This window comes from Peromyscus maniculatus, chromosome 9, assembly GCF_049852395.1.
Source record: "Peromyscus maniculatus bairdii isolate BWxNUB_F1_BW_parent chromosome 9, HU_Pman_BW_mat_3.1, whole genome shotgun sequence".
NCBI lineage: Eukaryota > Metazoa > Chordata > Mammalia > Rodentia > Cricetidae > Peromyscus > Peromyscus maniculatus.
In genome coordinates this window covers 17,288,482-17,315,337 of record NC_134860.1, presented here as the reverse complement: position 1 = coordinate 17,315,337, position 26,856 = coordinate 17,288,482, and the positions used below count along the sequence as shown (strand labels likewise).

Here is a 26,856-nt window from a genome sequence, read left to right as displayed (position 1 = left end):
CTTGCTCTCCCACTCTGTCCCTGTTCCAGCTCAAACCTCCCATTTCCTTATGTTCTCATCCCCAATTCTTTGCCCTCTGTTACCCCCCACACACACACACTCCCAGTTTGTTCATGTAGATCTCATCTATTTCTCTTTCACTGGGAGATCCATGCATCCTTCCTAGGGTCCTCCCTGCTAGCTAGCCTCCCTGGAGCTGTCGTTTGCAGTCTGATTATCCTTCACTTTACATCTAGTATTCACTTATGAGTGAGTATACACCATGTTTGTCCTTCTGAATCTGGAATATTTAGTGTTTATTCATCATGGAGCAGAACTACTTAAGAAGGATCAGTAAATTAGGAGGTATGGCCTTTATGGAGTAGGTATGTCCTTGTTAGAAGTGTGTCACTCACTGGCACACCACTAAGATCAATAATTAATAAATGAAACTGAAAAGCTTCTGTAAGGCAAAGAAAACCATCATTCAGACAAAGTGGCAACCTGTAGAATGGGCAAGGATATTTACAAACTCCACATCTGATTGAGAGGTAATATCTAAAATATATGTTTTTTAAAAAAAAAAACTTAAGAAACCAAGTATCCAAGAAACAAATAATCTAATTTTAAAATGGGGTACAGATCTAAACAAAGAAATCTCAATAGAGGAAAATCAAATGGCTGACAAACACTTAAATGTTCAACATCCTTAGCCATCAGGGAAATGCAAATCAAAATTACTTTGAGATTTAATCTTACACCTGTCAGAATGCCTAAGATCAATAACACAAGTGACAGTTCATGCTGGAGAGAATATGGAATAAAGGGAATACTCACCCATTGGTGAAAGACAAACTTGTACAGCCACTATGTAAATCAGTGTGACAGTTGCTCAGAATGATGGGAATCGATCTATCTCAGGATTAGTCATACCATTCTTGGACATATACCCAAAAGATGTTTCATCCCACCACAAGGACACTTGCTCAGCCATGTTCATCGTTGCTCTATTCAGAATAGCCAGAAATTGGGAACAACCCAAATGCCCTTCAACAGAAGAATGGATAAAGAAAATGTGGTACATTTATACAATGGAGTATTACTCAGCTATTAAAAATGACATCATGGAATTTATAGGCAAATGGGTGGTACTAGAAAAAAATCATCCTGAATAAGATAACTCAGACCCAGAAAATAAATATGTATGTATTCCCTTATATGTGGATATTATCTGTGAAGTAAATGATAACCAAGCCATAGTAAATGATAACTGACCCAGAGAGGCTAGGCACAGAGTAAGGAGAGACACATGTATATCCCTGGGAGGCAGAAATAGAATAGATTTTAAGAGTGGGGAAGGGGGAATGGAAATGGGAGGATCAGGTGGGAAGGAGAAGAGAGTAGAGAGAGTTGAGGGAGGGATGGCAGGAGAGAAATCTAGAACTGAGGGGTATTTGAGGGGCAGTATGGAAACTTGTTGCAGTGGGAACTTCATAAAATATGTGAGGGTAATACTCTGAGGTCTCCAAATAATGGGGGAGACAGAGTTTCAACAGGCCAACACTTGAAACCAAACAAAGCATCCAGTACTGGGACTGGGTTACATTCCATTGAGTTGTTGGCTAAAGGGGTCCCATGAAAATTCCTAAATCACCTAGACTGTTGCCAAGACAATAGTCTGTTCTCCACAAACTGACAGCAAGGCCCCATTGCTGAAGACAACACCCATATACCTACTGAACATGGAAAAGTCAAGCAGGTGCCTACATTAGAGCCTTCACCCCTAAGTTATAGTGTCTTTGGTACAGGAAGGTACTCCACTGGTTACCAAAAAAAATAAAAATAAAAAATAAAAAAAACAGAAAGACCAACCCCAACTCAGCCACAAAACCTTTCGTCTACAATCTGTCCTCCCCACAAAATATGCCAGGACAATGGTGGCACAAAGTTTGTGGGAGTAACCAACCAATGTCTGATTTAACTTATGGCCCACTCCATGAGTTGGAACCCATATCCAACACTGCTTGGGTGACCAAGAACCAGAGACTAGGTAGCCCAAAGACTGGGGATAAAACCAAATACTGACAGTCTTTTTTTAAAAGTGATAAAATGACTCTTAATGATATTAAGAGTATCTGCTATACTCATAGATCAATGCCTTATTCAGCCATCATCAGATAAGCTTCCTTCTGTAGAAGATGAGAACAAATACAGAACCCCACAGACATTATGTGGGGAGAGAGAGAGAGAAAGAGAGAGGAGAGAGAGAGAGAGAGAGAGAGAGAAAGAGAGAGAGAGAGAGAGAGAGAGAGAGAGAGAGAGAACTTGGAACACTCTAAATGAGGTGTCTCCACTCTAAATAGAATGTCTTCATCAAATCCCTCCTGTGGTGGTAATCTAATTGTACTGAAATGTGATTTTGATTGTATGTTAATAAATAAAGTTGTCCGGGGGTCAGAGCTATTAGAGCCATAGCAAGAGTGTGGCGGTGGTGGCACACGCCTTTAATCCCATAGATATCTGTGTGTTCAGGGATATAGCCAGCATTGGAGACATATGCCTTTAAGACCTAGGGGGCTGTACATTCAGACAGTGACGAGGCAGTCATGTGTTTGGGTTTACAACCAATGAGAAGGCAGAACAACATACTATAAAAAAAACGAACAGACAGGAAGTAGGTCTCTTTCAGGAAGCTGGGACACCGCAGGCGGAAGGGTGAGATTTTAGCTCTGAGCTCTGACCTCTCGGCTTTCTCTTTTACATTGTTTCTGTGTTTCTTATTTAATAAGACGGTTGGTTACATCAACACCCTCCCTTCAGCACCCAGGAAATCCTGAGAAAGAGGAGTCAGAAAGAGTGTAAGAGCCAGAGGGGATTGAGGACATCAAGAAAACAAGACCCTCTAAATCAACTGAGCAAAACTCATGTGAACTCAGAGGGACTGAAGCAGCATGCACAGGGCCTGCGTATGTCTGCACTAGGTCCTCTGCATATATATTATAGCTTCTAGTTTTGTGTTTTTATAGGACTCCTGAGTGTGTGAAAAGAATGGGTCCCTGATTCTTGTGCCTTCTCTTGGGATTTTTTCCTTTTGCTGGCTTGCCTTGTCCAACTTTGATGTGATGGTTTTGTTTTATCTTATAATTTATTTTGCTATGTTTTGTTGTTATCTCTTAGAAATCTGTTCTTTTGTAATTAGAGACAGAAAGGGATTGGATTCGGATGGGAGGGAGGTGGGGAGAACTAGGAGGCCTAGAGGGATGGAAAATTGGAATTAGAATATACTATATGAGAAAAGAATCTATTTTCAATAAAAGGGGAAATTAAATTTATTATTTTATTATCCTTAATAAATTATTAATTTATTATCATTTTAATTTATTTAATTATAAATATAATTTTATAATTATATATAAATATATAATTATATATTATAAAAATAAATATATAATTATATAAAAATAAATATAAATATATTATATTTAATTATAATTATAATTTATTTAAATTATAATTATAATTTATATAATTATAAATTTATATATCCTTATAAATTTATTATCCTTTTATTCCATATTCAGTGTGCCTGCAAACATTTTCATTTTAGTGGTCTAATCTTTTGCAGTGGGAAAAATTAGTTTAATTACTGTGGTGGTTTGAAAGAAAATGGCCCCCCAAAGGGAGTGGCACTATTAGGAGGTTGGCCTTGTTGGAGTAGGTGTGGTCTTATTGAAGAAAGTGTCACTGTGGAGGCAGGTTTTGAGGTCCCATATATGCCCAAGCCACATCCAGTGTCTCAGATCACTGCCTGTTGCCTGCAGGTCTAGATGAAAGAACCTTCAGCTCCTTCTCCAACACCATATCTGCCTGCATGCTGCCTTGCTTTCCACCATGATGATAATGGACTAAACATCTGAACTGCAAGCACGCCACCCCAATTAAATATTTTCCTTTATAAGAGTTGCCATGGTCATGGTGTCTCTTTACAGTAATAGCAACCCTAACTAAGACAATCACTTATGCTTACATCCTTTGTAGCCACTGTTTTCCCATATATTTTCTCCTCTTCTGGATTCATTGCTATCCCTGAGTCTGACTCAGATAGAAGATCTAGATCTCTTCACAATAATCCCAGGATTGATCCAGCAGCAGAGACAGTCTGCAAAATGAGCCTAGCTGCCATCAGCAAGAAAGTCTATGACTCTGGTGGACAGCCAGGATTAGCCATTCTATTTGAGACCCATCTCCCTTTAGGGCAAAGAATATCTGCTTTTCACTCTCTCACTGAGTTCTGGCCAGGACTACTTTAAACAAAACTGTACCTTACTTGGAACCACAAAGGAACCCAGCCTATTACCAACCAAATCTAGCTCTCACCCATACCCTTTGAGGACTGTTCCAGGCTGTACAAAGTCCAAAAATCACCCCCCACACCTTCCTGTCTCTTGTTGGACCCCATTGTTGGTTGGGGACCAGCCCCAATCCATCAAAAGGTCCCTTGAAGGGGGAGAGTAAGGAATTGAGAAATGCTAGATAGGAAATATAGAAGCAGATGAAGAAAAAGAGACACAGATAACTTCAGGAGGTCCCTGGGTCAATATCCAGCAGCCTCAAGTTTATTTCTAATGGGCTTTTTATACACTAGCAGGGGAAGAGGCAAAAACCTCCCCATTTCAAGATCAAAGCACAATATACAACCAAGTGTAGACCCTTCAAAACACCTGGCAACCACGCCTCACGGCAAAGCTTCTTATGATTAGGCCTTAAAGTATAAGACATCGAGTAACTATGTTTTTACACCTTATTATGCAGCCTTGGAGAACAACATAAACTCTGATTCTCTGACCTTGAATCAAACTACAAGTTGGAATCTTTGTGGGATCCCACAGTCTTGGACCACCAGCCTCCCACGATGGAGTTCTCTGAGGCTAGGTAGACCTGCAAAGACACAGTTCCCTCCTCTGACAGACTCTCACTCATGGGTGTGAATGATGGTGAGCCATACCAGACCATACTGCCTTGGAAGAGTCCCAGAGAACACATCTCTCCAGAGCTTTTTGTGAAAAATATATAGAACAGACATGACAATATATATATTTAATAAAATAAGTAATTTCTCCTATTTTTTTCCTGTTTCAATTTCCATCTGAACAATGGCTTGGAAAAATGATATTATATACAAAATATATTTTTTTTTAAAAAAAAAAGGGGTTTCTTTCTAGTATTTGTGGTTTTATACCCACGTCTTTGAGAAGTAAAAACTCAACACCATTGGATTTGGAAGAATTCAGGAAGGAAGTTCTCCTGAGAGCTCTAGATGTATGCTGAAACTTCAAAGGGACCAAAAGATCTGTCTGACCATGGTGTCATAGTGCCTGAGCCTACTGGCTGATCAAGAAAAAATGTGCTCCAGGCCCTCCAAGACTTTCCCACTCCCCTGCCTCTGTGTGAACACTCATTTCAACAATCCTACTTTCACAAACCCTGAAAAGAAAGACAGAACTTGGATACCCAACTGTACAGAGAGTAAAGAAAAAGAAACCCCAGACCTGTTCTTGAGTGTAGATAGTCAAGCCAAGCTTGAGAACAGCCACCAACAGAGCAATGGGGAAAACACTCCCTTCGAATCTGGCTACATCATGGAAGTTTAATTGTGTTCCTATGGGGCTCCACCTGCCAGCAACCTAGGAAATGCTTTTCACTTCATTCCTAAAGGAGAGGCAATATCTGAGACTTGAAAAACTCAAGACCTCCATCCTTTGTACAATAGTAGTTTCTTTTCTAGAACTTTCTTTCCAAGCATTCTTGTTCTTTGTAGAGATGTACATTCTTTTGGTCCATCTGTTGCCTCTTTTTGTTGCTTCTGCAAATTCTGTCCACAATAAATCACACAAGTAACCAGATGTACTGAGAAATCTAAACTGTATTTTAAGGATACCCTTGAGTCCCATTTATAAAGTTAACCGGGGGAGTAGAGTTCAAGTTTGGAGGAAGAAAATACATATTAGGGCCCTTGTGATTTGAAGTTTGAAACAGGTAGAAAATAATTCTTTGCAGTTGGTTGGTCCTACAAATCTTGATCAATGTTTAATGCAACCTAAAAGAAAAATACAGGGTAAATAAACTTTACTACTATGAAAAGACACAAAGAGAAGAAAACAGAGCTTAAGTAATATCAATGTGATCCTGTAAAGGAAGTTTTCTGAGTTGCAGATTATTTTAGAAGAGTACTCAAGTAGTATATAATTATACTTCATGTTCCCAAATGAAGTCTTATCCTTGTCTTTCTCATCCTTCCTAAGAGGCACCACCTTTCCAGAGCCACCTCCCTTTGAGAACAGAACCCTTGTCCTGTTGATTGAGAGCCTTGGCCTTTAAGGGTGTAGTCATGTCTCCAGTTCAGGCACCTCTTACTGGAATTTCTAGTGGTTCCTTCACAGATGGACCTTCACACGCTGCATTCATTCCTCAACAGCATGCTCCCTTCCCTGGCTCAGTGAATACACTGGCTGCTGAATTTAAATCTTCTGCATGACCCTCCCATCCCTACCAGAGCTATACCATACATAAAGTAGGTTTGAATCATGTGCATATCTCAGAGTCACCTGAAATTTAACATCTCCATGACTAAAGCCTCCCTGTTCAAAAACCCTTCTTCCTCTTTTATGTTCACCAACTCATCCAATGATAAGACTCACAGCTCAGCTGCTCAAGACAAAAGGCTAGGATTCACTCTTAACACCCTCTCTCCATCTCTTGAGCCAAATTCAAGTCCATTCTGGTCACCTCTGTGCTCTCTAGCCCTGGTCATCTTGCATACAGATGACAGTAACCACTGCCATGTGGTCTCCCCTTTGAATACCTGCTTCACTCTAACTCTCCACCTGATAAAAATCCTCATATGCTCCCAATAACTCCCTCTGCTCCTAAGTCCCATCTGTCTAAGTGACATGCACATGTGATCTGACACTTTCCACTTCCCTGCCTTTAAGTTTTACCATGTTCCTAGCTCTGTGAAGCTCAGCTCGAACCCTGGGCTGTTTGGCTGCTTTTTGCCTTCTCTAGTTCCAAATCTCCTTTCTTGGTCTTTTCCCAATGACACATGGCTCAAGGGAATGGAACTGTTCATGTATTGTAGCTCCCTGCTGTGAATAGCTCTTGAAAACTCCTAAATTCATCTTTTTCTCTACTTCCAACAGGCACCATTAAATATTGCAATTCCGTGTGGTTCCTCCTGCTCCCGCCTGCAGGCCTTCTCACTCTGTACACTCTCCTCACCACCTTGCTCCCTCCCTCAGCTCAGTTAGCGTCTGTGTTCTTTCTGGATTACTACCAAATCTACTCACACCTACTTCCCCATTCTCCTCCCGACTGTTGAAAGAGTAGATGCTCTTTCTAAAGTGCAGCTCTGATGAGATAAGTCTCCCACTGCCTGAAGGAAAATGTCTGAGGCCCAGAGCAGGAATTACAAGTTCTTTCAGGGTCTGGCCCTGACTGTCTCCTGACCTCCTCCCTCATTGCCCTAAGCAATTTTCTCTTTTCTCTTTTCTTCTTTTCTCTCTCCTACCTGGGTCTTTACCCTTCTTATTATTCCTGCCTGCAATTCTTTCTGCATCAAGGTTCCTTTGTCCTCATCATGTCCCACCCTCTCAGTGCCCAGAGAATGAAGTAACAAGATGTGCCTCTTCTAGTTCGCTTTCTTTCTGTTGCTGAGACAAACACCATGGCCAAAGGAATATGGAGGGAGCAGGCTATTCGGCTTACACATCCAGATCACAATTCATCACTGAAGGAAGCTGGGGCAAGAACTGAAGCAGAATCCATAGAAGACTAGACAAGGCCAGACCACTATTTACTGGCTCATTCCCTCACTTTCCTTATTTCTTATTCAGCCCAAGCCCACAGTAAGCTGTACTCTCCTATATCAATTAGCAATCAAGAAAATGCCCCCCACAGACTAATCTGATTGAGGCAATTCAAATTCATTTCCAGGTGTATCAAGTTGACAACCAAGATTAGACATCACATTGCCCTCCTGGTAGGACAATGCCCCTGCTGATCTGAGTGAGCTATTCATGGCTCTTCTTTCAGTCATAAACTACACTGGTATGGGCAATAGAATCCTGGTTATTCTAATGATAAGCACTAAACCCCTCTGGTTGTATTTTTCTTCTAGGCAAGAAATTCCATGAGGTGAAAACTGCCTTATTGCCCACTCCATCAGGCACAATGCCTGATACACAGACATCAAAACATGCTTGTTAAATAAACACATTCACTTACATACTATAAAAACCTTTGTTTGCATTAAACTGTTTATGTGTTTCCAAAGTTGGCTCCAGAGAGCCTGAATGGTTCTTTCTCTATTGAATTTAAGGATTGTGTATTTCAAAAAAATATTTCACACATGTATTTTTAAGAGGTTTTGATGGTTCCAAAATCTAACTGTAAAATACACAGATACGGATGATTGGATATAGATAGAAGCATAGGCAGATATGATGCTATAGATGTAAATAGAGATATGCCACTGCCAGCTCATTGACAGGCAGAGCACCAGTTAAAAATCTGGTTAATGGGGCTAGAAAAGTGGCTCCGTGGTCAAGAGCACTGGATGTTCTTCTAGAAGACCTGAGGTTGAATCCTAGCACACCTATATGGCACTCACAAACTTCTGTAACTCCAGTCCCAGGGGATCTGGTACCTCTTCCAGCCTCCACTGACAGTGCACAAATATGGCACATAGACATATACATACAGTCAAAATACTCATACACATAAAGGTAAAAAAAAATTTTTTTAAATTGGTTAGCACACACACATTTGGTCTTCTTTGTATGAAGGAAAAGTTCTATTTGCCAACCCACTTCATATATACTAGACTTTATCAACATGAAACATAATCTGTTCTGGGATGACACATCATGATACTTACATCAGATAACATTGGCTCATCAAGCTCTTCCACTCTGCTCAAGTTAGGTGCCCCATACCGATCACTGATTTCAGCTAACGTTTTGCCTGAGTCCACTGATTCCTACAGTCATATAAAAATAAGTTTTTACTTTCACATGACTTCAAAATAATTTTTCTTCAGCATGCTATTTTTCTTGCAATTTTGATATAAAATTTCTGAATTAAGCACCCAAACTCAACATTGTTAATTAGCAGAATTCACCAATGCCTAGTAACAAAAGAATTCTAGTAAGAAGCACTAAAAGTTATTTTTAATGCATTTAGAATTTCAAAATGCATAATTTGTAAGAAATTCTATGTGCTTCAAAATATACAAGTACATACTGCATGTCCAATTTTATCCACCTTGAGGGTTAGTTTAAAGCAACATACACCTGCAACTTATCATTAGAATATCCATTTGGACTGTCACTTTTATTGGGTTTTGGGTTTGCTTTTGTTTGTTAAAACAGTCTCACTATGTAGCTTTAGGCATGCCAGGAATCACAACTCTCCCACCTCGGGCACTGTGATCACGTGTGTGCTCCACCATGCCCATCCTAGACCAGCAGTATTGACAGTGCCCTTATTCAAACTTTAGCCACTGATACAAAAATAAAGTTTCCATTCTAAAGCATGTATTCATCTCAAATAATACACATTCCTTCTCACCTCTGACAGGATGGACTCCTCACCCCTGGCTATGCCCTCCAGGCTCATGTCCTAGAAAAAAGTTCAGAATATTTTCATTTTTATTTTATGTCTGTTTCTCAAGAAATTTTATTTTTATAAAGTGCTATGATCCGTTTAACAGTAAAAACAATGTCAGTTTTTTCTAAGGAGTATACACAAAACAATGGACCAGTTTCGTTTATTACTATATACTAATAGGAGATAACTATCTAAAATTAAATACAACTCTTTCAAAATTGGCCTACCAAAGGTGGAAGGTAAATCTCAATTGCTGAAGATACCACGCTAAGATACTTCAGAGACAGAGCCCTGAGCTGAAACTGACTTGAGTGTCTTTTTCTCTGGGGACAAGTTTGGGGATACCAGAAGGTGCCATGAGAGCTTCCAAAGAAACAAAGCAACCAACAGTCCTAGTCAGTTATGATGCCCATGAACCACAACAACCAGCATTGCACCATAACCCTAAGGGCGCAGTGGTAGCATGCCTACCTTAGTGGTAACCAAGAACTCTCCAACTGGACTTAAGATCTGGTTAACAAGAGCGGCATCATGCTTGGTACTGGAAACTTGGTAACTACTCAGGTCAAACAAATTGGTGGCTCTTGAAGGAGAACCTACAACCACTTTAATAAACCTGCATAATCCCTAACTACACTCTAAGTATTTGTCCTTGTACCCCTAGATAAATGTAGTCCTCACCCCTCTGTGGAGGCCCACAAAGGTTTCCTACTGAGTTCTGAGTTTGCTTTACCCAGCAGAGCTGCATTAGAGAATTGCTTGACTATGTGCATGGTTTCTAGGTGATTGGAAGGGTCTACACATGGCTAAGCTAGGGAGAGGTCTTTTGCTCCACCCCTTGGTATTCCTATAAACAGCCCTTTAGAAGAGACAAGAGGGGCCAGTGGACTAGGATCCAACCCCTCCTGAGGCTCTCCTGTGATTCTATCTGCTTCTCTCCTTTCTATCCTTCTATCTAAATCTTTTATTCCTCCTCAAGAGTAACCTGGAGTAAAACGTGGGAGCCAGTCTCCCAGCTGGCCTCCCACAGATGGCACTAAGAACAGGGACCAGGGACTTGGCAAAAGGAGTGTCGGGGGTGTTACAGGTATAAGGAGGCATGCTTGATAAGGAATTAAAATATAAAGGTGGTGATATTTTACTCTCAAGAGTGAAAATTAGGTGGCAGAATGCCAAAGTTGAAAAGTGAACCTGCAATGCATATTTCTCTCTATCTAGGTTTCTTTCCTTTTTCTCTCTCTCTCTTGATTTCTATCTATAAAAATTAAGAAAAAAATGTAAGGTAGAATATAGGAATATAGTGTAAGAAGAAATTTAGAATAAGAGTAGAATTAGGAATATTGGGTAAAAAGAAACTTAGTGTAAGGTAGAATAAAATAAGCAACAAAACAGAGGAACTATGTCCTTGATTTACAACCATGGAACTATGAATGCAAACTTCTGGGGAAGAATCAGAGAAAAATCTATCAAAGATGAGAAAAATGAGCAGAAAAGGATTCCTGGAAAAGCTTTTGGCCTGTGGACAGCTTAGATTTAAGTCCTGAGCTGCGGAGGAAAGGATTTCCCCTGAGGTGGATGTAGTGGTGTTTGCTCCACCCACAACCCTGGCTATACGGTCCAAAGGAGGAAGTGCTTGCTGTGGTTGGATGTGACCTCTGATAAAGAGATGGAGAGGGGACACAGCCCCTTCTCCCCGGTCCTGGCTATGAGGTAAATTTGTTCCCCATCAGATCAGAGGACAACTTCTGCTATCTACTCTTTTCTGTAGTTGTGAATGTTTTTCCTCAATGTATATCTTAATAAATTCTGTTACCCATTAAACAGACTCACGTCGATTGATCTTAATAAGTGGCACCCACGTGACAAAAAGACCCCAGACTCCCTGTAGCTTGTGACTACAGCAGCTACGGCAGCAGCAGCAGCAGGTAGGCTCAGAGGCTTGTGTGCTGCAGGTCAACCACGCTACGGAGAGCTACTTGGTCCCAACCACATGGGTCTGAGCCCCTCGTGTCCCTACTGTAGCTACTTGCATGACCAAACCCTAAAGTATGCAGGCAGCTGCTGGTGAGTTTCTCTGTCCTGCAGAGCCCATGCAGTCCAACCTCCCAGGAAGGGCCTGGCCCCTACTCAGATGACTAGCTACATACATCAGCCAGGTGCCTGTAGACCAGGCAGCTCACGAGGTGTGTAAGTCAATCACTCTCTGGCCAGGTAACTCACAAGGCAGCACTAGGTGCCTTTCTATTTTTGTGCTTTTAGCGACAGGATTGGGTCACAGTTCCCCACCTATTTAGAGATTACCAGCAGACTGTTCCTTTACTTTTAAAATTGTTCAGTGTAGCAGCTGCCAATTCTAAGACACCCTGGGATGCTGTGCTCTGCCCTTAAGAGCACACCTGCCCACCCACCCACCTACTTCCACCACTCCAGCTGAGTCCGGTCACGGTGCCACACCCCTGCCTGCCGTCAGCTCCAGAGTGGCTAAGGACTCCATGGCACTCAGCTACCCGAGAGCTGCCACAACACCTCTGCACATCTCCCTCCGCCCCCAGTGGCTTAAGCTGCTGTGTCCTGCAGCACTCAGCTACCCACAGTCTGCCACCGCTTCCATCACAGCCACAGCCACGCATCCTCTCCCCAGCGGCTCACACTATTGTGTCCTGGGCCAGGGATCTGCCACCCCTGCCCACTGTAACCAGCCCTATAGCACCAACCAAACAGGTAGCTCCTGCCAGGTGCATGACTGTGCCTGAGAGCTTCCAGCTCATTGGTGTATTTCCTCATTGTTGTATATAATCTGTTGTAGTCCCAGCAACCCTACCTAGTACTCAAGGGTTGCCTGAGTGAGCACTTAAATTCACAAGAGCCATTCAGGGACCCCAGTCAGCTTGCACCAGACCTGCTTTAGCGCTACACCAGCAACACCTACTGGCTGAACAGCGCTACTACACCCAAAAACCATTGCAAGGACCAAGGAAATCAGTTTTTCATTCCAGGTAAGAGTACTTGATAATTTTATACTTTAAAACTGATTAATAAATAAACAAATTAATAAAATTTCCTTTAAAAATTTTGAATATTTCTCAAAACATGGTGGAAAATAGTACTTCACAAGGATTTAAGAATTTTTTTACTTGAATGACAAATGAGATTTTTTAGGAAATATGTAACCTTCCTGGGACTTATTTGGTATACATAATTTTAGCATTTACCATAATAATTCATATAACATTGAAAAACTAGTTTAATAATAATAACAAAGATGAGTCATTATTGAGACTGATACAGGCTTTGCAAGGTAGCAATGAAGATTTATATAAAAAGATTCTTTCTCTGGAATCTGCTACCCAAAAATTACAAGGTACTAATAAAGACTTGAATAAATAGATTCTTTCTCTGGAATCTACTAACCAGGATTTACAAGGTAGTAATAAAGACTTACATAAAAAAAAAAACCATTTATCTAGAATCTGCTAACCAGGATTTACAAGGTAGTAATAAAGACTTACATAACAGGCTCCTTAGTTTGGAATCTGCTAACTTACTACAAGAAATTCAGTACATTAACAATAAATGTACAAACGGATTTGATTTTATTGATAAGAAATATGAATACTTAATGGATAGAACAATAGCTCTCCAGGGTGATGTTGTCACTGCTCAGACACTTTATAAGGAAGAAAGGTTATCATTAACTGATAAAATAAGGTCTATGGAATCATGTGTTTCAGAAGAACATAAAAGGTTGCATGATTCCATGAGAAATCTGGAATCCCTTGCAACAGAGGAGGTTTACTCACTGGGACAGATCCTAGGTGCTTGTTTGCAAGCCCTGGAAGAAACTCTCAGTAAAAATGACAAAGGACCTGATAAGTAGAAAGGAAGACCATACAACTCATAACATCTCCAGATGGCTCTCATACAATGGCTTATCCTGTCATCATCCATGAGAGGCCAACAGATGATAGACATCCTGAGCAATGTGTGGAACATACATTACAACCTATTCCGATGAGAGATTTTTTTTTAAATATGAAGGAAACAGTAGTCACGTATGGCATACACTCAACATTTGTAAGACAAATGTTTAATTTGTGGTTTACCTCAAATAGAATCATACCAGATGACTGGAATCAGTTAACTTCACCTGTTCTAGAATATAGCCAGCAGTTGCAATGGAAAAACTGGTTGAAAAAGGAAGCAAGGAATCTGGAACAACAAGGTAAGATCAGAAGTTTTGAGATTTCCCAAGATCAAATCCTTGGTGAAGGATGTTTCACTGATATGAATGTACAAGCCACTTATGCTGAGCATACAATATCCCTATGCCATACAGCAGCACTAAATGCTTGGGGGGAAAATTCCAGGAAAACCAACTGAGGTATACACAAAAATATTCCAGGGACTGCAAGAACCTTTCACTGATTTTTTTTTTTTTTACAAAAGCTAACCACAGCTATAACAAAAGCTGTGTCAGATAAAGAATTAAAACAAGTGTTAACTGGGTCCTTGGCATTTGACAATGCTAATACAGAATGCAAAAGAATACTTATGCCATTAAAGGTCAGATCAGCTACTTTGGGAGAATGGATTCAGTATACAATTGGTATTGAGTCTGTTAATCATAGTAATGAAGCTTGGACAGGAAAGGCATTTTCCAAGGGTAGAAGAAGGCCCCGGATTACCAAATGTTTTAACTGTGGTACATCAGGTCATATAAGTAAAAACTGTACATGGGGTGCTCCTAGAAATACTCCTTGTAGGAATAACCCAAAGAGGAGACCCCGAACTTCTGGATTATGTAGAAGATGCAGCAAAGGCCAACATTGGACCAATGAGTGCAGATCAATGATAGATATATGAGGCAACACCTTACCATCAGGAAACACCTCAGGGGGCCTCTTGCAGGCTGCCAAATCGAAATGGTCCAAACATTTCCAGTCACTGTGGAGGAAATTCCTCTCCAGAACAATTAAATAGCCCATTATCTAATGTAAAGAATGATATTGCACTGAATGATAGAACAGCTCTGATAGATGAATCAAAAGTTCCAAATAACACAATGAAACAAATATTTTGGCAGACTTCCATAAATGAACAAAAACCAAAGATTAGAATTCGAATTAATGGCACTGTTCTGGAGGGCCTGGTAGACATAGGTGCAGAAGTGACTATAATGACACCAAAATCATGGCATACGAATTGGCCTCTGCAAGAAGTAGCTGTCCAGTTTCTAGGGATTGGAACCCTATCTCAGACAAAACAGAGTTCGAGATGGGTTGAATGCATAGGGACAGAAAGACAGAGGAAGGCTGGAGCCATATGTGGCAAATGTAGCAGTGAATCTTTGGGGACAAGATCTGTTACAGCAGTGGAATACTCAGATTAAAATTCCTACAATCTTAGAAAGGGAATACATACCAATGCATATTTCTAGGAATAATATTATACATACTATAAAAAACAGTAACCAACTGTTCAGGCTGTACATAAACAGAACACAACTGCTATTGAACTCTCAGAAGTGCCAACAGCCCTACCTTTAAAATGGCTAACTCTGAAACCTGTTTAGGTTGGACAATGGCCTTTAACAAAAGAAAAACTGCAAGCTTTAGAACAGCTGGTTCAATAGTAGTTAAATGCTCAACACATTGAAGAATCTACCAGCCCTTGGAATTCTCCTGTATTTGCTATTAGAAAAAAGTTTGACAACTGGAGAATCCTGTCAGATCTGAGAGCTATTAATAAAGTAATTCAGCCTATGAGCTCCTTACAGATTGGGATGTCCTTCCTTTCTCTACTACCTAAAGAATGGCCTATAATAGTTACTGACTTAAAAGACTATTCTTTACCATACCTTTACAAGAAAATGATAGAGAAAAATTTGCCTTCACAGTACCTATTTATAACAATTCCCAGCCAGTACAGAAATATCAATGGAAGGTCCTCCCACAGGGAATGTTAAACAGCCCTACCCTGTGCCAATATTTTGTGCAAAAACCGTTGGAGATAATTTGTGTGAAATTGCCACAATCCATAATTTATCATTATATGGATGATATTTTAATAGCTGATCCAAAGTTAGATACCTTAGAAAGCATGTTTGAAGAAGTAAAGAAAGTTTTGCCTCACTGGAGACTACAAATTGCTCCTAAAAAAATACAAAGAGGAGGTTCTATTAATTACTTAGGATATAAGATAGAGCTACAAAAAAAAATTAGACCCCAAAGGGTACAACTCAGGAGAGATTGATTGCAGACTCTTAATGATTTTCAAAAATTGTTAGAAAGCATTTCCAACTAACAGGGTATCATTGGAATAATTAAAGATGGACTAAAAAAATTGGCTAATACTCTAAAAAGGGACAAAGACTTAAATAGTCCAAAAGAATTATCAGCCGAAGTTGAGAAAGAATTGGCTCTAGTAGAAAAGAAACTATGAGAAGTGCATGTGGATCATGTGAATCCATAACTTAAATGCATTCTGGTCATAGTCCCCTCCAGATATTCCCACACAGGGATTTTGATGCAGAGGGAAGATATTATATTAGAATGGATATTTCTGCCACATAAACCAAATAAGATACTTATGTAGAAAAGATCGCTGATTTGATTCAAAAAGGAAAATTATGACTTTTCTAGTTGACAGGAATGGACCCAGCAGAAATTGTAGTACCTTTAACTAATGAGGAAATTTCCTTGCTATGGAAAGATAATGAATATTGGCAAAGAGCCTGCAGTAACTTTGGGGGAGATACTAACAACTGTTATCCCAAAAGTACAAGAATAGAATTCATAAAGAGAACATTGTACAACATAAGCCAATTTCTGGAGTCCTCATATTCTATACTGATGCAAATAAATCAGGGAAATCAGGATACATATCAGGAGACTTAAGTAAAGTGGCTCAAAGTCCATATAATTCTGTACAAAAAAACAGAAATGTATGTCATTCTTATGGTACTGATGGATATCACAGAACCCCTCAATATAGTCACTGACTCTCAATATGCATAGAGAGTTGTTTTACATATTGAAACTGCTGAATTTTTTCCTGATAATACATAATTAACTTCATTGTTCATACAATTATAGAAAATCATCAGAAATAGGGAACATTTTATATATATATATATATATATATATATATATATATATATATATATATCACACATCAGATCCCATACAAATCTGCCAGGATCTCTAGCACAAGGTAATGATGAAATTGACCAGTTACTAATAGGAAATGTTCTAGAAACCTCAGAATTTCATAAGAAACACCATGTAAATAGCAAGACTTTGAAGAGAGATTTCTCCATCACTTGGCAACAAGCCCAGGAAATTGTAAGAAAATGTCCTACTTGTTTCTTCTATACCAAGACTTCATTACCCACATGAAGCAATCCAAAATGTATACAAAGAAATAAAATTTGGCAGATGGATGTGTTTCATTTCACAGAATTTGGAAGTATGTGCACCATACCATTGACACCTATTCAGAATTTCAGTGAGCAACTCCTATGAGTTCTGAAAAGGCTGATTCTGTGATTACACACCTATTAGAAGTTATGGCCATCATGAGAACACTTATACAAATTAAGACTAATAATGCCCAACATATGTCTCAAATAAAATGAGACAGTTTTTTGCTTATTATAATATCAAGCATGTTACAGGTATACCACACAATCCCACAGGTGCTGGGAATGTCTTTCTGTATGCTGTGAATGTGTGTTACTTTTATTTGGTTGATAAATAAAATGCTGATTGGCCAGTAGCCCGGCAGGAAGTATAGTATAGGCGGGAAAAACAGAGAGGAGAATTCTGGGAACAGGAAGGCTGAGTCAGGAGACGCTGCCATCCACCACCATGAGAAGCAAGATGTAAAGATACCAGTAAGCTATGAGCCATGTGGCAAGGTACAGATTTATAGAAATGGGTTAATTTAAGATGTAAGATCTAGCTAGAAAGAAATCTGAGCAATTAGGCCATACAGTTTTAATTAATTAAGCCTCTGTGTGTTTATTTGGGTCTGAGCGGCTGCAGGCCCTGGTGGGACTGGAAAAAACTCCAGCTACAAACAGGCCAAGCAGTCATAGAAAGATCCAATCAAACTTTAAAGGATATGCTAAATAAACAGCATCAGGTAACAATGACTCCTAGAAATGGATTGCATAAAGCTTTATTGACCTTGACTTTTCTCAATGCTGATGAGAAAGGAACAACAGCTTTGGAGAGACATTGGACAACAGAAAAAACTTATGAGCTAAACCAACTGTTGTATTTCAAAGATGTGTTGACCTCAGAATGGAAACCAGGATACATTCTACATTGGGGAAAAGGTTTTGCTTTTGTTTCTACAGGAGAAAAAAAAGCTATGGATACCAATAAAATTAATAAAAATTCAATTTGAACAGGAGAAACCCCTTGATGAAGAGAAGTAAAAGCTCACCCACAGATGTGACATCTACACAAATTGTAAGAAAAATTTAACAAACAAGGGTTGGGGTAGGGTTCTGTTTTTTGTCTTTATAGGATAATAGAAATACCAATCTTCCAGAAATTATAAGGCTTTGAATATCCAGACATCTACAGCAGAAGGAAAGAATCTATTGGCATCAATATACACAGGTTAATATCTCACTGACTAATATCTATATCTATTTAACTCTAGAAAAGTTGTGGTTCTGATTCAATTATATATCAAACTGGTTTGGAGTTGGAATTTGGCTCCCTCCTTCTCTAAACCCAAGCATATTGCTAAAAGAAAAAGTTAAGAGACTCTGTCTCATATCAGAAGAGCTGTCTGCTGTGGGACAGAAGAAAACCAATAAAAAGGGACCATTGTCATCAAGATTCTATTTCTTTCCATGCTTGTCCTTGCTTTCAGAGAATCCTTTCTTACATGTCACGTCATCTTTAAATCCAAACTTTCTATTTTGATATTAATGACATTCAAGCTTTCTACAGTAAAAACAAATCTTCCCAATAGCAATCTCTGAAGTCTCCAGAAGGAAGATGGGGCCCCACAACAATGACTCTACTCTACAAAAATGCCATGGTACCTAAGAACATTACTCAATGATCAGTTTTGGACTGAAAACTCTTCAGGACAGTTCTACGATGAGATAGTCCATCATATTACACTTCTAGCCAGAATCTCAGACAATCTTTATCCATTTCTGAGACTGGCTGCAGACTCTATGGCTAGTCCTATTGAGATGTAACAATCTAAGCTTCCCTACAGGACCCCACAGAGATACCATTGCCCCATAAACAGCAGGAAATAATTATAAGAAAATGACACCCCTCTCCAAAATGTTTCATTTTTCTCAGGATTAAGGATGAATGGTTGTAGGGTTGGTTGGTGAACAATAAAATTTGAACTCAGTATTCATTTTTAGAAAAGAAAAAGGTAAATGGCTAAGTATAGGATATTAAGGTAATTGTTGTATTTACTAGTAAACTAATTCAGTAAAATATCAGCCTTAGATAATTTGCACTGATATGGATTCTTGTATATTGATACAAATGTAAACTATTCTTATATTCCTATTTAAGATAATTTGTATATTGATACAAATACAAAACTATATTTGTTGTATTGTATACATATTCCTACTCCTGTTTGAAATATTTTGTATATTGATACAAATGTAAAATTACACTTGTCATATTCTATGTATGTTCTACCTCTGTTTAGGATATTTTGCATTTTGATACATATTTAGGATCATTGTCATATTGCATTATATATACATTCCTACCTCTGTTTAAGCTATTTTGTGTATTGTCACAATCTTGAGGTCATTGTCCTTATACAGTACATTTGCTTACAAACTGTTTATCTTGTTAAGTCTTAGTCCTTAAGTTATTTTTGTAGAGAAGACTTACTGAGCTATAGTCACTCATGCTTGTCATTTTTATCGGTATGTTAGTTAGGTTCTCCAGACTTACAGAAACATATGTCAGATGGATAGGTAATCTTCAAACATTTCATAGACCTAGAGAATATGGCGTTTAAAAGTTTTGATAATTGAGAATTCTGTTGATAAGAGACAAGATTGCTCCTAGAAGCACTGATCTGATCCTGAAAGAATGTTGGGCTTCTGAGACATTTCCGTTTGGAAGTTTGTCTTCTTCTTGGCACAAAACAGCCTACTGGGCAAAGAACTGCCCTTGCCTCAACTGCTGACAGTACAAATGCTGTTCTTTCTGGATGAGCAGGACACAAGGAAAAGTGACTTCTGAACTCTGCCAAGACAGGGTAAGAGAGTCTTCCAACATACCTGCTTCTGAAAATGGTCTGTCACATACTCTAAGGCCTGTAGTCAATTTGAATGTACCAATGATGCTGAGAAACATTAGGTGACTGTCCAGGCTGCCAGCTGTCTCTGTCTACTCTCACATGATTCCCAAAAGTAGCTTGCATCCATCTCCTCTTTTCTCAGGAATTATTATGTTCCTTCTCAGGTCTTTGATGGAGTTAGTTAGCCTAGATAGTTACAATTACAATCTTCTTGTATCTTAGTTGGAACATATTAAGTTCTAGATTCAGGTTCTTCAGGATAGAACACCTTTTGGAATGATCTCTGTCATGTGCCATTTACCTATGCTCCAGACTTCTCTGGATTTTAGTATGTGTTTCTTGTTTGATATTATTCTTGTTGGCTATAGTTCCATTTTTGTTTATGTTATTACCCTTTGTTTTTCCTGGGCAATACTTGATAATTATTCTTATTGTATATAGTTTGCATTAAGATTAGAACCTTCTTACTTAGCCAAAAGGGGGAAATGTAGTGGTATTTGCTTTCCCCATGACCCTGGGCTATATGGCCCAAAGGAGGCAGTGCTTGCTGCAGTTGTACATGACTACTGATAAGGAGCTGGAGAAGGGACACAGCCCCTTCTCCTGGGTCCTGGCTGTGAGGTGGATTTGCTCCTGGTCAGATCAGAGGATGACTTCTGCTGTCTATTCTGTTTTGTAATTGTGAGTGTATTTCCTCAATTTATATCTTAATAAATTCTGTTACTCATTTAATAGACTTCTGTGGATTGATCTTAATATGTGGATGCAAGTGAAATAAAACTTTTCACTCCACTGATGCTGCCACTGCATGAAAACATCATACAATCAAAATAGTTTAGAGAACAGAGTCTTGGGGAAAACCTAGTAAAATCTTTCCCTAAAAACCTGAAAGCTTTTCAGAGCTTCTTCCTGTAAGGGAAAAATTAGATTCATCTGGAAATAACATCTATCAGTATGGGAAAATCACCTGTAATTGCTCTAAATAAAAACAAAAATCCTCTTGGAATATGGGAAATCCTCTTTGCTAGTCCTGTCTCTCCTCCAAGCTACTAAAAACAGCAGCCAGAATCCCCTATGCCTGAGAAGGTGCAGGCAGAAAGCTGAGCAGGGGCGGCATCCCCCAAGGTGGAGCTGTGGCAGAAGCAGAGCAGGACCCAAGGACGGACTGCTGCTAAGGCATCAGGGACTCTACATCTTGGGGAAGGAAAAAAGCAGGGATAAGCAGAGGATCTATGGGGGGGGCGGAATCTAACTGAAAAGGCTTTATTTATTTTTATTTATTTATTTATTTCAAGTGCTTTCATTTTCTTACACTGACCTGGAAAGGGAGGGGAGCAAGCCACGAGGGGTTTTTGCTTCTGGCACCAAAGCACCTGTCCAAATGAGTGTGGGTGGATGGATGTGGCCCGCTCCAGGAAAAGTGTCAGGTGAAGAAAATATATCTATCAATGCCAGCTCAGGGAGAACAGAAATCTCCCATGGTAAAAGGGCAAAATCTTGATTCAAAAACCTCCTGTGGTAAAAACAAAAGCTTGAATATAGACCATGTGAACAGAAGTTTTCTCCTGGACCCAGAAATGTTGTTTGTTCATAACAGTGTGACCATATAGAGAAAGGCAGTTTGGGAAATGTAGTCCATAAAAGAGATACTGTTACTGCACTGCCCCAAAACTCTGTGTTTTCAGTGGTTTTTAAGCTCAAAATGCTATTTTTTTCCACAAGCTTTGTTAACTTGCCTCCTGGGGATGAGAAACAGGTAAACAGTTTGCCTGTCAGGTGGGAATTATTTGCTATGAAAAAGCAAGATGGTAAAGTGAATATAAAACAGGCGTTTCTTATAGTCCTCAAGGACAAGGCATAATGGAAAGAACCCATGGCTTTAAAAAATTAAGAAGGGGGAAATTGTCCCCTCAGAAGCTTGCTGGCTGCCTGAGTTTGATATGATGTGTGGAACAGAGAAATGTCAGCTCCAATGATGCTCCTCCAGAAGAACTGGAATAACTTTCAGAATGATGTTAAAGCTGACCATGAACTCTGAACTTTCAGAAATAAAGTAGTATTGAGCTCACTTATAATTTTTTCTATTACTCATGATTTGCATACTATCTGTCTTGTTGAAAGAAAATAAGTTAGTTCTGCTGAGAGATTCTTTCTAGATGTTTGCTAAAGTTTATAAAATAGTTCTATAGAGTTTCTTTTTTAATATAAGTTTGGTAAATAGTTCTTCTAAGAAATCTCTTCTAGATATGTGCTAAAATTTGGAAAATAGTCCTATAGTTTCCTTTTGAATATAAGTTTGTAAAAAGTGTAAATGTTGAATGTAAGTCTAAATTGTTGAATGTAAGTCTGTAAAAAGTGTAAATGTTGAAAGTATAAATGTTAAATGTTAAATGTAAGTTTATACTAGAATTGTTTTTATTACATCATCAATTCAATATCTGTCTAGTCTGGACAAAGTAAATAACATTAATTTTTAAAAGATAAACTAAATCAATCACATTAGAAGCATCTTGAAATTTTTATTACTCTCTTACCTTTAGACATATTTGAATACTTTTTATGATAGCTTAAAATATAATTTTTATTATCTCAGTGGCCCCTGGAAAACTTAAGTGAAGATGTTATAATTAGGGGAACTATTCTGTCTTCCAAAAAGTTTCCACTCTGTCTGTTTCTGTTTAGAAAGGGGTAGGCCTCCCGCAAAGAGGTAAGCCTCCCACAATCGAGTTAGTTAATACAGAAATTCTACTGCTGTGCTAGGGGCACATGTATAAATGAGGTACTAAACAGATAAAAGTGTTTTTATAATCAGCATGGGTTTTTGTTTACTTGAGTGGATACTTTGAAATGATTTGAAATGGCTGTTTTCTCCTGGGAATCAAAATAGTCTCTTAAAAGTTTTATTGAACATCTGGGGGAAAGGCTTGGTGCAGCTAAGACTGCTGTAATCACCTTAGACTCATTCCAATAAGAATATTCCATCTTTATTATCCTTTACTGGGAGGTGTGAAAGCTGTGGAAATCGATGTGGATGTTTGCAAGCTCAGTAGGGACCAGGGCCAGAGCTGAGTTAAGCTCTGTACTGCCTCCTGCTAGAGGCTGGTAGCCAAAGATGGGCTTGATAACTCCATGGATGTATGAATGTAAAATTAATCAAGAAGGATACCCTAATACAGGCATAGTCTATCTGAGAGGTCTGGGGGGCCCTATTTTATATCAATAAGGGGGAATTATAGAGGCCCACAAAGGTTTCCTGGTAAGATCTGAGCTTGCTTTACCCAGGAGAGCTGAATTAGAGGATTGCTTGACCGTGCATGGTTTCTGGATAATTGGAAGGGTCTACACGTGGCTGAGCTAGGGGGAGGTCTTTTCCTCCACCCATTGGTATTTTTATAAATAGCCCTTTAGAAGAGACAGGAGGGGCCAGTAGCTAAGGATCCAGGTTCTCCCAAGGCTATCCTGTGTTTCTATCCATTTCTCTGCCCTCTATACTTCTATCTAAATCTCTTATCCCTCACTCCTCAAGAGTACCCTGGGGTACAATGTGGGAGCCAGTCTCCCAGCTGGGCTCCCACACCCCTCATTAAGGAAACTTCTCTTTGCATTAGACAGAGACCATTACAGAAAGCCACATTAAATTTAAACCACATTAAAATTAAATTAAAATAAAACCATATTCAATTAAAATTAAAATGCAGAGTTGTGGAGACCAGCTTCAGTGTATACATTTATAAAACACCTCCTGCACCTAAGGCTCAGGGGACATAGAAGAGGGGATGGAAAGATTGTATGAACCAGAGGATTAGGGGGTTTGCTATGAGACTGTGTCTCCTAGTAATGTCAGAAGTTACACCATAAAGTCTCACTAGCATGACTGCATAAACATGATTTGAACAAGGGCAATAATAGACATATCAAACAAAACAGAAGAAAGCCCATGAGACCTCAACACTACACAAAGAACTGCAGGCAACTAAGAAATGCTGAGAGTAGAAGAAATAAATATTCTTCCCCAGGGAAAAGCAGACTAATTGGTTGTCCAATGACAAATGGTCAGACCTAAAAACATATACAAAAGTAACATTATGCAGACAGAGCAGGTTATAGTTAGAAATATATATGTAATATATATATATCAGTAAATAATGGAAAAAGAGGCCATGAATTTGAAAGAAAGCAAGGGAAGGTTTGGTGGGATGAAAGGAAATAGAGAAATTATATAATTGCATTACAGTCTCAAAAATAAAAGGAAAATGTATAAAAAGATACATTGTATGGAATTTTTAAGACAATAAAAATATGAATTTTAAAAATGGACTGAATGAAACATTAAAATTGGAAAAATTCTAGCAACTATGTAAAGCAACATTACAGTAATGTCTTAGAATATGATATTTTTAAAGAGAGCTTGAAGTTGGGCTTTATATATAGGAAGAAAGGAATGTATATTCCTAACCATGTCTAAGTTACTGTCCAATTCCCAAGTGGTCTCCATAGGTCCTTAACAACACTCATATGCTGCAGGGAAAATGTTCCACTCAGCATAGGAGGCTACTCCTGAATGAGAAGATATTCTTTTAACTAAACCAACTTACTATGGCATCCATCTTTTCATCAGTATGACCATTCAGCAAAGTCATATGACTCATACTGGGATGAGGCATTTTGGCCATTGGAAGATTCCTCATCTTGTGTCTGTACATATGGCCACCCTAATTACAGGGATATATGTGATACTCTTTGGGAAAGATTATTTCATTTTTTCCTAGAAAGTTCTTTTATTTATTTGTTTTTGGTTTTTGAGACAGGGTTTCTCTATGTAGTCCTGGCTGGACCAAAGCTTGCTATGAAACCAAGCTGGCCTTGAACTCACAGAGATTCTCCTACCTCTGCCTCGTGAATGCTAGGATCAAAAGTGTGCACCACTATACTGGCTGAAATTCTAAAGAAATATTTTTAATCCCAGCACTCAAAGGGAGAGATAGGTGGATCTCTGAGTTCTAGGCCAGCCTGGTCTACATAGTGAGTTCTAGAACAGCCAGAGCTACACAAAAAAAAACCCTATCTTGGAAAAAAAAAATGAAATGTTTCAAATAATGGTTTTTCTCATCTGACCCACTAATAAACATATCAAATATATTTGATAAAATTTGCTTCTGATTTCAGTTTTAATTATGGATTCAATAAAGGGAGTTGCAGTTGGGTAGGGGAGATAGTAGCCATAAATACAATCATTCAGAAATCAGACCTAGATGGCATACATTTTCAGGATATCAGGAAATATTGGCTAAACTAGAGATTTGACCCTATATCCATATTGCCAATGAAAATTGGCTTTTTTTCAACTAAGTCACTGCACTGTTTATTTTCATAAGGGACATGAAAATCAACCTAAGAACAGATTTTTAAAATGTAAATTATTTTCTTGGTATATCTAACATGAAGAAAGCAACACACTGCTGTCTCATCCATCCAAATACCTTCAAATCAGCCAACATAATTAACAGCAGCTGTCTCCTGACAAAACCATTGACAGTCTTCCTCTAGAGGTCCTTGTGGCTCAAGAAGGCACACATGTGACTCCCTGCTTGATGCCTATGGTGCTGTGCTGCAACCTCTGCTGTGAAACAGGGGAGCAGACATCCCACAGGTGATGGGAACAGGTGTCTGGGTTCCGCATCCTATAGTCTTTCTGCTGGCATGGCTGGAAGAAAGAGCCTGAAGAGTCTAGAAGCGTCTAAGGAGCAAACACTCGACTTCCGATTACCTTATTTAATTCTTGTTGAGTTCTCTGGAGTTCTTCTGTCTCCTGCTTCTCTTTTTCTTGCATTTCCAATTCCAGTTGGAATGCCAGCTGCTGCTGAAGAGTCACAAGTATTTAAATCATACGGCAGTGATAAGAGAACAATAGCTAGAAATCAACCCTACCACTCTTTGTGTGTCTGTCTGTCTGTCTGTTTGCTTGTTTTAGATAGGTCTTGCCTATGTAGCCCAGATGGGATTCTAACTCGTAAGGATCCTCTTGCCTCCACCTCTCTAGTGCTGACATTCCTGGAAACACCAAACCTGCTTATGTGTCACTTTTAAGTCCCCACCTAAATTTTGGAAAACCAGAAAAATGATTATATTCAAATAATACTCAGCTTCTACAATGATTTATTTCCTTAAGCATAAAAAAATGACATTTCTTTAATTGCCAAAAGTAGGAAGTGGTGGAAACAGAGTCAAGTTATGTCTCTTTTGTTCTTAAAACTACAAATAAGACTAGAGTGATTTTTCTGAGATGAGATCTTTATAAGTTTGGCTGGGAGAGAACCAACTCTATGATGCAAAGCAGTGAGTGAGAACAGTCTGATGACCATGAAAGTGTGTATCTGTAAACACCGCTGATCAACAGCATGCTTGGTCCTAATGCAGCATGCATGTCACACTAGAATAGATGTCAGCAATAAAGCCTGTGGACCAAATGGGATACAACCCCTGTTTGGGTGCAGCTCAGAAGCCAAGAATATCATGTACATTCTGCAATGGTTGAGGGAAAATGAAATCAAAAGAATAGTAATATATGAAAGTTATATAACATCCAAGTTTCAGGATCTATAAATAAAGTTTTGTTGATATGCAGCTAGGCTCATTCGATTGTGAATTGTCTATGACTGCTTTTTGCTGGCAACAAAAGAGCAAAGCAGTCATTATAAAAGGTCACATGTGGCGTCACTGTGGCACTACAAATCAGATAACACTGCACACCAATAGTGTTTGGAGTGTCCTGATATCACTATGCTGTGGCAATTAAAAAATTGATACCATCACAAAGCTGGATGCAGTGACACACACTTGTAGTTCGAGCCTTTAAGAACTTAAGACAGGAGAATCTGAAGTTGGAGACTGATTTGGGCTAAT

The 26,856-nt window shown here is 39.0% G+C and overlaps 1 protein-coding gene across 4 annotated transcripts in view; it reads right to left on the bottom strand.

Moving 5' to 3' along the window:
- Positions 1–5,884: 5,884 nt before the first annotated feature.
- Positions 5,885–26,856, bottom strand: part of Dydc1 (DPY30 domain containing 1) — a 28,054-nt gene continuing 7,082 nt past the window's right edge. For 2 of the 4 annotated variants that reach the window (XM_076544438.1, XM_006997264.4), the window contains exons 4-7: positions 25,721–25,813; positions 9,607–9,657; positions 8,915–9,016; positions 5,885–6,076 (exon numbers count right to left, since the gene is read on the bottom strand). In XM_076544438.1, the coding sequence (XP_076400553.1) occupies positions 6,047–6,076; positions 8,915–9,016; positions 9,607–9,657; positions 25,721–25,813 (276 nt within the window). In that variant the 3' untranslated portion in view covers positions 5,885–6,046. The remainder of the gene's footprint in view (positions 6,077–8,914; positions 9,017–9,606; positions 9,658–25,720; positions 25,814–26,856) is intronic. The other 2 variants (XM_076544439.1, XM_015990411.3) reach the window with 1 other exon arrangement.